At 38.6% G+C, this 13,314-nt stretch overlaps 1 protein-coding gene across 1 annotated transcript; it reads left to right on the top strand.

Moving 5' to 3' along the window:
* The first annotated feature begins 9,706 nt into the window (after nucleotides 1-9,706).
* On the top strand, nucleotides 9,707-12,477 carry LOC131336198 (probable WRKY transcription factor 15). Its single transcript, XM_058371940.1, has 3 exons — nucleotides 9,707-10,511; nucleotides 10,825-10,950; nucleotides 11,999-12,477. Exons 1-3 carry the CDS (start codon nucleotides 9,850-9,852, stop codon nucleotides 12,156-12,158), a joined length of 948 nt encoding a protein of 315 aa, XP_058227923.1. The 5' UTR covers nucleotides 9,707-9,849; the 3' UTR covers nucleotides 12,159-12,477.
* The last annotated feature ends 837 nt before the right edge of the window (nucleotides 12,478-13,314 follow it).

Below are 13,314 nucleotides of genomic sequence, written 5' to 3' on the forward strand. Positions count from 1 at the left end.
GCTTGTTGTATAGTAGATTGCAAATGAATGATGTGTAGAAATAAGATAACAATTTAATAACAGACTGCCTTGATTACAAACAACACCGCACAGCGTAACAAAATACCTCGCACGGTATTCTGGTACACCGAGCGGTATAACTTCTCGCTGGCAGCCTACTATTATTACCCAAAACCTCACACGATGTATTGACTACATCATACGGTGTTGCTTCAAGCACTTTTCAGTACAGTTTTGTATTTTCAGGATAAGGCAAACCACTGGTCAAAATAGATTTTTATTTATTTATCATTTTTAGTGATTTTTCCATAAACTAGCTTGCAAAATCCCTTTTTGATGCACTTGATCATCGAGAATGATCATAGAACTTCTTTAAGAAAACAAAAGCATGGTTTTTTAGGTAAAGCTCCATTTCTGAAATGTACCTATACGAACTCTCAGTAACATTAGCAGAACTATCAGTGGATGAATATGATCAAGGCGAGTAGAAATAGACGAATGACAAACAGAAAGAACACCGTACGTTGGACCCATTACATCGTACGGTGTATCACAACATCGCACGGTGTAGTGTTTCCAGTATAGTAACCGGTTGTCGTTTTGTTTCTCAAAATGGTTTTAAATCAACACTTAATACAAACAAGTTAAGTGTGACTGCAGAAAGCTCTCCTCAGGGCTAAGACCGAGCTTAGCCCAAGAAAACTTACTTTATACCTTCGGCTTTGAGCTTGGATGAAGACGGACGAGTATGGGTGTAGAGCTTTAGAACGGTGGAGTTCCAAAGCTAACAGTGTACTAAGCTTTGAAGGAGAAGAAGAATGGAATTTTTTTGTAGAGAGAGAGTGTTAAGAGAATGTCAGAGTAACTTGAAAGAGTGTTAAGAAAATGTCAACTTTCTCAAGACTTGAAGGGGTAGTGTAGAGAGAGGACGGGTCCAGAGTTTGTCAGGGTAACTTTCTCAGGAATGAAAGGAGTGTCTCTCAACTAGATGGTGGTGTATTTATAGGCAAGAGCCAAGAAGTATCAATGCAAAAGGAGGAGGTGGCTTCTACGCCGGCTAAAAACAGTATTTTCTGCCAAGCTGTTTTTCAGTTGTGGCTTAAATAAGCGTGGCCGACAACTTTCTGAGTCAGTCAAAACTTTTCCCAGAAATGTTGTGCGGTATAGTGGCGTCCTGTATGGTGTTCCAGGTCCAATTCTGGGCTTTTGGGTTTTTTAGGGCTTTTTAGGCTTTTTGGGTTGTGGAAGTCCACATTCAAGCTCTTGAAGGCATCGTTTCCTTTATTTCATCATCGAGGCATTTAAAGAACCTTCGAGGTCTGGATTGGGGTGTCTACATCACCCAAGGATAAAAAGTTAACAAATAGGGCCTTCAACTAGTTGCCTTCTTTGAGAAGCTGTTTAGTCAGGTCTGCAGAAGTTGGTCAATCGGATCTGTTGCCTTTTCGATAGGTGCGTGGAGAGTAAAAGAAGAAAATGGAGTTCCATCCCAATAAATTCTTTTTGCTCTAGATCTTTATGTAAAAAAAATAAAAAAAATCCATAGAATATCAAAGGGCCCACAAATAAGGACTCTAAGTCAACAAAAATGGCCTTTAGTCTTGATTACTTGCAAAGGGCATTTCGGCCTTTAACCTTGGTGGGTCCGAGATTCCTTTTCTGGTAAGTTTTCATACAAAAAGGAAGGCCTCAAGACCTGTACAGCTGTTATTCTTAAGCATGAAGCAAGACCGGGGACACATGGGATCCATGCATGAAGACAACTCAAGCTTGGAGTGGGACACTTGGCAACCATGCAGCTCAAGCCTAAAGGAAGCGGGAACATCTACCCATAAATACCAGAAATGAAGACTTAGAGAAGGGTCTACGACCATCAAAGCCCATCGCTTAACCAGCTCAATTTATCTCCAATTATCATTTTACCTTTCAGTTCATAATGCCTCAGCCTAGTTTATTTCCTTTTATTTCCTTGTATCCAACTTCATTAAACTGTTAATGGAATTTTCTCAAATTTTGTTTTCATCTTGTTTCTTTCCATTTGTCAGGAAATTTTAAGTCCTGTTCGTCAAAGGCAAAATCACGAACCATTATACGGCCTTACCCCTTAGGTCGTACACAATCATTTTGATAGAAGTCAGATTGAGACATTCAGGCCTAAAAGCAAGTTGAATTGCAATTCAGTCCTGACACGCCCACAATATCTAATTTTGCTTTTTTGAGGAAAACAGTACCTCTTTCCCGTCTCGTCATTAAATAAAAGAAAAACAAAAAGAAACGAAAAATAGATAAAAATTTGCATTAACAATATATAGTTTGAAAAAAAAATAGATTTTAAATAAGTGAACAGGAAGGATTAGTGAAGTTGCTTAAAGAATTAAATCCCGATGTTTCAGTGGAGGAGTGTCCATGGAGTTTTGTGTTGTTAACGCATACTTGTGGAATTGAAAGGACTATAGAGTAAACTAGCTGTCAGAGCAGTCATCCTCTTCAGGACAAACTTTCAGGTGTATAATAGAGACAGGCAGAGAAAATTAATGCGGCCAAAATGTGGGTGCTGAGATTATGTGGTAAGACATAGATAGGTATATTAGAGTTGAACACTCTTGAGGGGGAAAACAAAAGGCAGAGCCGCAGAAGTAGACCATGTTGGGGATGTAAATAAAGAAAACATAACCCAGCCACTTGAACAGGCGCTTAGGTGATCATGTCATTGCTCGCTGTCCTCCTGACGCTTTTGCACTTATATAGGCCCAGTGTACTTGAAAATGTATCTGAGTGGCCGATGCGGAACGAGCAAAAACATGAAAGTTGCAAGATGCCTTCAAGTGCTTTTAAATTTTTTTCTCCTAATGGATTATTTCAATTGGCTTCTTCCCACCTTCTCGAACAAATGCAATCGACTGGCAAGCTCCAAGAAATGCTTAAATTTCATACATGTTTTCTATTTGAATATTCTTTTGGAAAGAAAACCTAAAGTTTAGATTCGACCATCAAACTAGAACTTGATTATAAACACAAACACACTGAAACACATAATCCTATATACGCAAAGGGCAAAGACACCACCAAAGTAAAGATAATATGATTGCACTCAGAGCATTGAAAGCAACAATGAGTGCTACAAGCTTCTTGTTTGAACCAATTTGGTAGATTCAAGAAAATACAGCGTCAAGTACATCAGCAACTCATGAAAAAGAGTTTTAGTCTAAGAGCTCAGTTTTCAGATTGGGTGCTCAATGGGATGGAGAGGGGGAGGGAAAGTCAATGAAGTGATGGGATCAGAAAATAATTGAGTCCCCATTTACTATTGTAGCTTTGAGCTAAATTTCCTTGTGTTGAGGCTTGAGAGGGTTTTGAGTCTTTTGACAGGGGAAAAAAATAGTGATGAGAGATAATAACGGTTTAAAAAGAAAAAGGAAGAAAGAAATCAGAGAAAGAAATATACTCTTATTATTTTTGAAAACTAAAGTCTATACATGAAAAAACACTAGATTAATATACCAGGTTAAGGCGAAGGAAGCAAATTCCATCCCTTAAAAATAAAAATAAAAAATAAAAAAGAGATTCCCACATGAACAGAACATCTCCCTGTGATCCCGTGACACACGTTTTGGGAATCTTGGGCTAATATCCGCTTATTTATGGGCTACAAGTCCACCTTTTCCGCAATTGGTGCCATTAAGCTGGTCCACACAATTGAAACCAGGGGCACTCAAAGCTTCTTCTCGAATTTTTATTTTATTTTTTTGATCGGCCTCGAAAAATTATTTGGTCGCGTGTCCTAACATTTTTATTCATCATATATTTTCTTCAAGTTCATTACACGTAGTACTGGATCCGACGAAAATGCGTAGTGAATAAAGATATTGGGACACCACATGACCGTGCCCCAAGACTACTGAATAATTACTCATTGTTCTTCGCAGGCTTGTACGAAAAATATACTTCTTTGAAATTTTCTTAGTGTTCGGTTATCGAAAAATTGTGGAACCCGCAACTTCGACTTTTGTACCAAGGGTGAGTAAAGAGAGTGCAATTAACTCCATGTGTGGGGCTTAGCTCAAATTCTAGATAGAGGGTTCGACGTATCCATTTTAACATTTTACAGAGAATAAATTTTTAATTTATCATGTAACAATGAGTTCGATTCGATATTAGTGTTGCTTATCAATTTGTCCAATTTAAATTCAAGATTCATACTCTAGAATTCGAAACTAAGAATTCGATAATTGAGCAAGCACTTCATTGAACTAATTTTTTACATATGAAGTTAAATTTTCTTCTCTACAAAAATGAAAGCCTTAGATCATCTATGTGGAATTCAAGATAGCCCCACAAATAGGGTCTGAAAAATGGATGAGGGATTGAATAGTTTAGTCCATGCACTTTCTAGTCCTTCCCAGCCAATTTTGATGATCAAAATTGTTTATTATGTAAATTTGTCAAAAATGTTTGTCACACAGAAAATCACATTAACAGTATGCACATTTATCTTGAAAGAAATGAATTTCATTGAAACCTAGTTTCCTCAACATAAGTGTACTTCGAAAAAAAACATCAATATATATTCAATCAACAGGGTTTTTGGATTGACCGTTGTTCTCAACATGATAGATGAACCATTTCAATCATTAAAATCTGCCCGCCCGCGTAGAGCCGGAAAATAAGCCATTCTCAAAGGCACCGGAAAGGATCCATTGTCGGACTGCCGGACTCCGGAGGAAACTCCAGGTCCACGGAACTAGAAAGTCAAATTTTTTTAGGAGTGTATCAGCGTAAGAAACAACGAAAATCCTCCAAATGTCCGCATATCGGACGGCGTGGAATACTTCTTTGACCAATCGCGGCCAGTAAAGTAATAATAATAGTAGTAAAAGAAAAGTGTCTTACCATCGCTTTAGACCAATTCGTCCTGTGGGGACCTCCAATGAATGAATGGTCAATGCACCCGACACGATTTCTCAGAGGAGTTATATATACTGTCAAAAAAAGAGCCCTGTTATTGGTACAGACCGTTGGGTTACCGACGGGTACCAACAGAGCCTATTTCAGATCTCATACGAATGATTCGAGCCGTTCAGTAAATTTTTGTTTAAAAAATTTCAAGGGGATCATGAAAAATCTGCTCAATCTGATATGTGTATATGCTCGATCCAATTTTTCCATTTTTTCATTTAAATTACAAGATCTTTAATTCTGAAAGAAAAAAATAGAAGATTGGATCGAAGTTATAGAACACATCCATATATCGGATTGAGATGATTTTGTTATGGCCCAATTGGGTTTTTTTAACACTTATTGAATGGCTCGAATCATTTGTGCGAAATTTAAAATGGGTCCCGCATGCCTATTGGTACCCCAAAGGTCAGTACTCTTAGCATTAGGGTATAAAAAATAAAAATAAAAATAAACATTGCTAAATTTTTTAGTACTGCACAGTCTGGGTACAGTCTCATTGACAAAAATTCCAACCGGATGATCCTCTTCAGCCATTTTTTAGATTGGACGGCTGGCTCTGTTAGGATTAGGGCCAATTACATTAAACCCCCTTAAACTATGATCAACTCCCGAGTTGCCCCCTTATTGTTTAAACTCAAACACTTAACCCCCTCCAAGTATGGAAATTGTAAATTGGGCAAACGCTGTTAACGTAATAACATAATTTACTCGTTTGCCCACCCACCACCAGCTTCTTCATTCTTCTCTTAACCCATTCACCACAAAAACCACCGAGCTCTCTCTCTGTGGGAGATAATTGGTGGGTGGGTTATGGTTGTGGTGGTAGGAATTGGTAATTGGTGGTTTATAGTCAATACGGATTTTTTTTTTTGGTAAAAAGGAAAACAATGCTCCTATAAGCTACACAACGGAGAATATTTTTTCCTGAGGCATGACAAAGACGAAGAAGAATCATACCCAATACCCACAATTTCTCTCTAAAATTGATAATTTTATAGAATTTTCCCATCTTTGTAAGTACTGTTTTCAAGCTGCATCGAAATCAACTTCGGCAAGACCTAAAGGATGTCGAGCAAATGATCTGAATTGAAATCTTACCCCATGACCATGGCAATCGAACCAGCCCTTGTATGTCATCTTAATGGACTCCAAATGCAGCATCAGATACACTACAAAACAATTGAAAAATCAATATTGAATCCTACTAAAAAGACAACTTGATCCCATCCTACATCTTTCTCACCAAATCCTTTCAATTGCCTTGCCTAAAAATATGATCTTAGGAGCTTCCCATGATTCTCGAATTTGAACCCACCCGTATTTGAAGAACCTAGAATCTCCAACCCTCTTTTTCTCCAACAAATGCAATTGTAAGATTTTATCTACCGGTTAGAGATTTTTTCCCCAGTGAATTAATATGTGATCGAAAAGGACTAGAGATGGAGAACAAAAGAAAAGAGCAAAGAGAGAAAAAAGTCGCCTGTTGGAGTTATCGGTACGTGGGTGTGGAGCATGTGGTGGTGCAAATGGAAGTAGGGTTTTTTTTTTTTTTTTCCCTTTTCTGAATAACGTATGGAAGAAGGTTGCCATTGATTAAGGTGGAAGACAAAACAAGGTAATTTTGTCAAAAAGTTCTCATTTATTCGGTCATGTGCTACTTAAACTAGTATATTCCATCCAAATCTTAAACGTTAGTTGACAGAAAGGGGTTATTACCAAAAGACAATACTTGAAGGGGGTTAAGTGTTTGAGTCTAAACATTAGGGGGCGACTCGGAAACGGGTGTTAGTTGAGGGGGGTTTACTATAATTTATCCTTAGAATTATTATGAATCCTTTACTTTATTTGGATGATCGGAACGGTTTATATTTTAAGCCTCATAATGAAGATAACTCGTGTAAGATTATGTTGATTGGATTTCGATCGATGTAGCATCAAATCAAATCGATATGACTCGATGGAGATGAATGGTTTTCAATTCAATTTGCAAATATCTTGAAAAAAAGTAAATGTGTTATTAAATCATATTGACTGAGATCGGAACATGATTTACAATTAATGTTTTGGAGAGGTCCTCTCCCGTATTTCTACACTCACACACTCCATCTGATGATTGTGTGAATCCCTCCTTCAATCATCAATGAAAAGTCTAGGAATATAATTTTAGGTCACAAATCTGGATATATTTGTGTTTAGAAAAATCTGATAAATGTTTGTGTGTGCATTGGACGATGCTGGATACAGGTGCGTCAAAATCTATGTTATAAAGTTGGGTTACTGGCATTACTTTCTCATAAAAGAGTCTTTATATGGATCTGATCCTATTTATTTCAATTGATAGATTTCACCATCCAATTTCGTCCTTTGTTGACTTTTCCCAGCCTATTTTGATTATCAAAACCGTTGAGATATATAACTTGTCGAGAACATCAACTCAGTAACATTCATGTTGACTATATATCGTTTGATATAATATATATCAAAACACATTTATCTTTAGAACCTCCCCTTTTTTTTTTAAAATCAGTGTTGCAATCTTTTTTTCAAATATTAGAGCATCTCCAAGAGACTCTTTAACTGATCCTCTTGGCTTAAATAGCTAGCCATGGCCCTTTTTTTTCTGAGTTTTTTACCTTTGCTCTGGTCCTGTTGCAAGTGGAGGTGGCTGGCTACTTGCAATTTCCTTTATTTTTTGCCCTAGTGCCATTGCTAATTTACTCATTTTAATGTACTTTCAAAGATTTCTCTAGTATATTTGGTTAAGAGCATCCGCACCAGACTCTCTACATTTTGGACCAATTTACACCTCAAAAAGTCACTTTATTACTTTAGTTATCTACTTTTAAAATAACTACTACCTCAGACTCTTTACTCTCACTATCCTCTCAATAAATAATCAAACCCACCTCAATTAAATACTTCATTTAACTCTTCCTTCTGATAAAAAAAAAAAACTCTCCCAGTCTCCCTTGCCTCTTATTGCTGGCGCTGGTACAGAACACGAGAGAGAGAGAGAGAGAGAGAGAGAGAGAGAGATTAGAGGCAAGTGAACAATAGCTCGTCCATCCAAACAAGCTACTGTAGCAAAACTAAAATTTCTTCAAAATATAGAGGAAGAAAGAGAGGCTGATAAAGGGGGGTTTTGAATGTTTTTTCTTGTTTTGGCTCTCTAATTTAGTTTAAAGAGGAGAGTAAATAGAGAGATGTGGATGCCCTAAGTTCGTTTGAGTGAATAGAAAAAATAAGAAATTTTGTTAGAATAAATAGATGAAATACTGAATAGACAAAATAAAGAATATCTTTTCCTTTTGTACTTTTTGACTACATATAATATTACTACCTAATAGTGTTTTTTTGATCCGCACCTAGTAGTGTTGGAAATCTCCTCTTAAAAACATCAAAATAACTTTGAACGTTAAAGTAAGAACCGTGGTGTGTGGTGTAGCCGTGTAGCTTCCAATATACCTTATACAGTTCACATTTGGATTGTAGAGGAGTTTCTAGAATGTAGTATTGATTTCCAACATTGTCATTCTCTGCATTTCTTTAAATAGCAATGTTATTCGTACAATTTTAAAACACAACAAGCGGTTGGCGCACATTTTTTGTGTGTGCATGTGAAAATACAAGTCAAAATATTTGGGGGTTAGGAATGTGGGTGGGTAGTTGTGAGAACTCACTACCATGAAAAGAGTCTCACATAGGTGGATGTGGGAAATATAAAATGGAATATAAGTAAAGCCCCTCCGGTTACTAATAAATTGAGGTTAATCTTTTAAGCAATGTGATTAGACGAATGATTAATAGGTCAGTTGGTACTGATTGTTACAGTAGTGTTTTCCAGGGGTCGAGTAGGTGCGTGGTTGAGTTTTAGTGACTTTTACTATTTTGCCATGAGGTTGATTAGGTTATGGTAAAATCAAATGTAAAACTTGGATTTTGATTAGGCAGCTTTAAAAACAGGTTACACCAAAAGTTCTTCTCCCTCTACATATTATTAGAATAGAATGCATTTGTTCGATACACATGGGCTCATATACATCGGATGCCTCCAAACAAACACACTTCTTCTTTGGAGTTGTTCGGGGAAGAAGTTGTGTTTGGACACTTTTTGCAAAGGTGCTACACCCATAACAATGAAACCCAACAAGCAACCCCATCAATCTCTAGCCGTTCATTATTGTAAATTATGGTCAGAATTTTCTTTTTCGAAAAAGTTCGTCTTTTCTGTGGATTTTTTTTTAAAAATCTGAACCGTCCAAACACATCTGGACGGCCATAATTAGTTACACAATCAACACAACGATTGTACGCGTAGCAATTTTTTATTTTTATTTTTTTGTACTTTTTGTTCAGTAAATATTAACACAAAAATGCTACTTGCACAACCGTTGTGTTGGTTGTGTGTGTAATTCTGACCATCTAGATGTATTTGGACAGTCTAAATTTTAAAAAAACTCTTCCACGGATAAGTTTAACTTTTATGAGGAAGAGTTTGAGCGAATCCTAACCATTCATTACAGTCATGAATGGTTAGAGATTGATTGTGTGTTGTGTTTTACACAACCGTTGTGTGTGTAGCATTTTTCTAACATGGCGACAGGCAAATTTGACACGGCGACTAATCATATTCATACCTAAATTTGACCAAAGAAGATGGTTGAAATCCGATGGGATTAGTCACCGCATGTGGACCCTTTTACCCTCGACGATGGCATCCTTTGACCTCTACAGCACCAGAGAGAGAGAGAGAGAGAGAGAGAGAGAGAGCGCAGAGAGAATACATATACCGATATACGTACATCTTCACGAGTACTTGTGCCAACTTCCAACCCAACATTGCGCTCTCTCTCTCTCTCTCTCTTCCCCCCGATTGATGCCACTGCCGCCATGGCCATGGAGCTCGTGATGGGTACCTACAGATCAAACAACACCTTCGCAACCAAACTGGAAGACAACGCCGTGGTCCAAGAGGCGGCGTCGGGCCTCGAGAGCGTCGAGAAATTCATCCGGCTCCTATCCAAGTCCCAAATCTCTCCTCCTGATTCCGACCGAAACTCGTCCATGGAACTAAACACCGACTGCAAAGCCGTGGCCGACATCGCCGTTACGAAATTCAAGCGGGTCATTTCCCTCCTGGGCCGCACCCAAACCGGCCACGCTAGGTTCCGGCGAGCCCCTCTGGTTTCACACCCCCCGATTCCGGTCCAACACAACGAGGGATACGACGGCCCGGAGACCAGGGTTTATTGCCCGACTCCGATTCAGCAGATTCCTCTGGCGGTTTCCCACCCGAACCTGAAGAACAGGGTGATTAGTTTCTCGTACTCGCCGGCGATTTCCGGAGCAAACTCGTCGTTGACGGGGGAGACGGAAATGAAGCAGCAGCAGCAGCAGCCGATGTCGTCCGCGCCGTTTGTTGTGTCGAATCTGTCTCAGGCGTCTTCGTCCGGTAAGCCGCCGTTGTTGAAGCGGAAGTGCAGTTCGTCGGAGAACGCTGCTTCCGGCAAGTGCAGTGGGTCCTCCGGCCGATGCCATTGTTCCAAGAAGAGGTTTGTTTCTCCCTTCTTTAGTCACATACTAGTATAATTCTTCGGTTGGGCCCTTCGATGAGACTTTCGATTCTCGTTTGCGCTCCAATTCTCTAGTAATTTTTTTTAGTACGGCTGGCGCTCGTCTTCGTGTAGAATTATGTGACTTGGTTCTATATCAGTTACTCACATATTGTACACAATTACTATAATCTTATGCTTTTTCCATTTTGTACGAATAATTAAGTTAAAAAATTTGATACTACTACAATTTTAATACTCCCAACCCAAACGCACTCTTATTTGGAGTTGTTTTATGGAATTATTATTACAGAAAGCTGCGGCTGAAGAGGGTGGAAAGAGTTCCGGCGATAAGCTCGAAAATGGCGGACATACCACCGGATGATTACTCGTGGAGGAAGTACGGTCAGAAACCCATTAAAGGCTCTCCACATCCAAGGTACGTACTGAGTGGGTCACTCAACTCGGTTAATTTAGACTTGACTCAGCATTGTGTGAACGATTCAATCAATCAACCAATCAAAGACAAGTACTACTACTGTACAGCCGTTGACTTGTGTTTCCAGATTACTATTTTACCCTTGTCCACAAACGTAATATACTGCTCGTAGTAGAATTTTCTCAGCTTACAACTGTTTTTAGAAGACCCCAGAATTGGAAGAAATGCTTCTCCAGAACTCATATTTTGATCTTTCTGCTTATGCGTATATACTCCTATTCATATCCTGTACGCGGTCCAAAACTCCAAATTCACCTAGACGTGTGTATGTGTATCCACTGTCCAATGCTCGAATCAAGTGAATCAGGATCGCACACTTCAAATTCTTTGCACTTTTTTAGGGTTCAGATTCCGGGACCATAGTAGACGGACCTTCTGCTCAATCCAACATGGCTAGTTTTTTACGCAAATAAACGAGATCCTCTCTGAAACCGTGTTTGACTGATCCGAATCTAGGCTGGGTTTTTCATGGTGTATGAAAGGACGACTAAACGGGTTAAAGCTCATAAAAGAATGAATTTTTATGGGCCAGATCATTCTCTTCACATACAAGTGGAACAACTTCTCTAAATTTCTTCAGCTAGACAAACTTTTTACGGAAAACTTACCCTGACTAATGAATCAAATTGAGTGGTAGTCCCATCTACTACTTTCTTAGTCTGCCATTTTGGGTTTTTTTTTTTAGGGGATATGTTTGCGCGCTAATTGAAATAAATGTGTATATATCTTTCTATACCAGATGTATGTTTGCTCGCTATTGGGTTTTTTCGGATATGTTTACACGTCTATCTAAAAATACCAATGATCGTGGGATGAGAAGAATGTAACCATAAAGCATATGGAAAATCTTAGATCATTCTAACTTCACGTTTTATCTTGTTCTTACGGAAACAAATTTGTTCAAAATACGCTTCAAATAAAACTAACAAAATTTGAATGCGCAATTTTCGCCAATGTTTACATATTTTTTTATTTTTTGAAAAAACAGGGGTTACTATAAATGCAGCAGCGTGAGGGGATGCCCGGCGCGTAAACACGTGGAGAGGGCTTTGGACGATCCAGCGATGCTTATTGTCACCTACGAAGGCGAGCACAACCACTCTCTATCCGTCGCTGAAACCAGTGGTCTTATTTTGGAGTCCTCCTAATTTAGGATAATAATCTCTTTTTTTTTTCTCCCCTCAATCATCTAATTATCTACTAGCTCGGTGAGTTGAGTTCAATGACTCAACTCAGCTCTGGATCTCGAAGGAGATTTTAATTGGTGAGTTTATTAGTTGTTTATTCCTTGTACAATACTACTTGGATTCCCTGTTTCTCTCTCTCTCTTCGTTTCTCTGTCTAGATTACTGTGATCCCATTGACGAGATTGATGAAAAGGAAAAGCAAGGGGGAAAAAAAAAAGATGGTGGATTTGGTATGATGTTAGTAGAAACAAAGAAAGTGGGTTCTATGGTCTTTTTTTAATCTCTCTCTCTCTCTCTCTCTCTCTTTCTTTTTGTAAATTTCTTTAGTGGTTGCTTTATCTTCGGATGCCTCAGTTCTACTTTATAATTCATTAGTCATTATCGCACACTGCTGTTTCTTGCTTTATGCATAGAGAGAGATTAAAAACGTAGAAATTGGAAGAAAGGAGAAAGGATTGGGTCAATATTTCAAAGATGGATTAAGACTTTGGTGGAACTTGTCGTGTTAGGGACGGTTGACCAAGAAAAAAAAAAGGTTGGAAGTTGGCTGTTGGGGCCGGGCGGCTGAATTTACATGTAGAGAGAGAAAATGAGAGAGAGAGAGAGTTCATACTTTCCCTCTCGATCTTTCAAAAATATTTTAGAAGACTGTTACTCGAAATAATCCAGAACGAGTCATTTTAAAATATTGACTAATTAATTGTTGAGATAAACGGCCGCGATATAACTATAGAGGCGTCTCTCTGCTGACCGGGTCGGTCATTTTGTATTATTAGTGTGATAGCTGTTGTTTCTGTGTGGTTACTGGGAAATTGGTTGGGGTGGCGAGGGTTGGTGGGAAGAGATGAGGGGACTTAAACCACACTCCAAGTGGGAAATCTCAAGAGTGTTGCAAAGTCAAAATGGGCAAATTGCGAGGGTCCCACGATGTTTTTTGGCCTTTTGCCTTTCCTTTAACGTCAACCCTTCCGTGTAAAATGGTCCCGTCTAGTCACGCATCATTGTCATTTTCACCGGACTATTCAACACCACGTTTGGCATTTGGAAAATCAAAATTATCCACGTTTGTGTGGGGCTCATTACCGAGTGTATGAACCCTAAATGAATGTACGGTGGA

This window comes from Rhododendron vialii, chromosome 8a (genome assembly GCF_030253575.1).
Source record: "Rhododendron vialii isolate Sample 1 chromosome 8a, ASM3025357v1".
NCBI classification, from domain to species: Eukaryota; Viridiplantae; Streptophyta; class Magnoliopsida; order Ericales; family Ericaceae; genus Rhododendron; species Rhododendron vialii.

Excerpts from the sequence above, each read along its gene's own strand:
- LOC131336198 (XM_058371940.1), top strand. The coding sequence starts at position 9,850 with ATGGCCATGGAGCTCGTGATGGGTACCTACAGATCAAACAACACCTTC. Across the intron at positions 10,512-10,824 it reads TGCCATTGTTCCAAGAAGAG|AAAGCTGCGGCTGAAGAGGG; the intron begins GTTTGTTTCTCC and ends TTATTATTACAG. Across the intron at positions 10,951-11,998 it reads AAAGGCTCTCCACATCCAAG|GGGTTACTATAAATGCAGCA; the intron begins GTACGTACTGAG and ends TTGAAAAAACAG.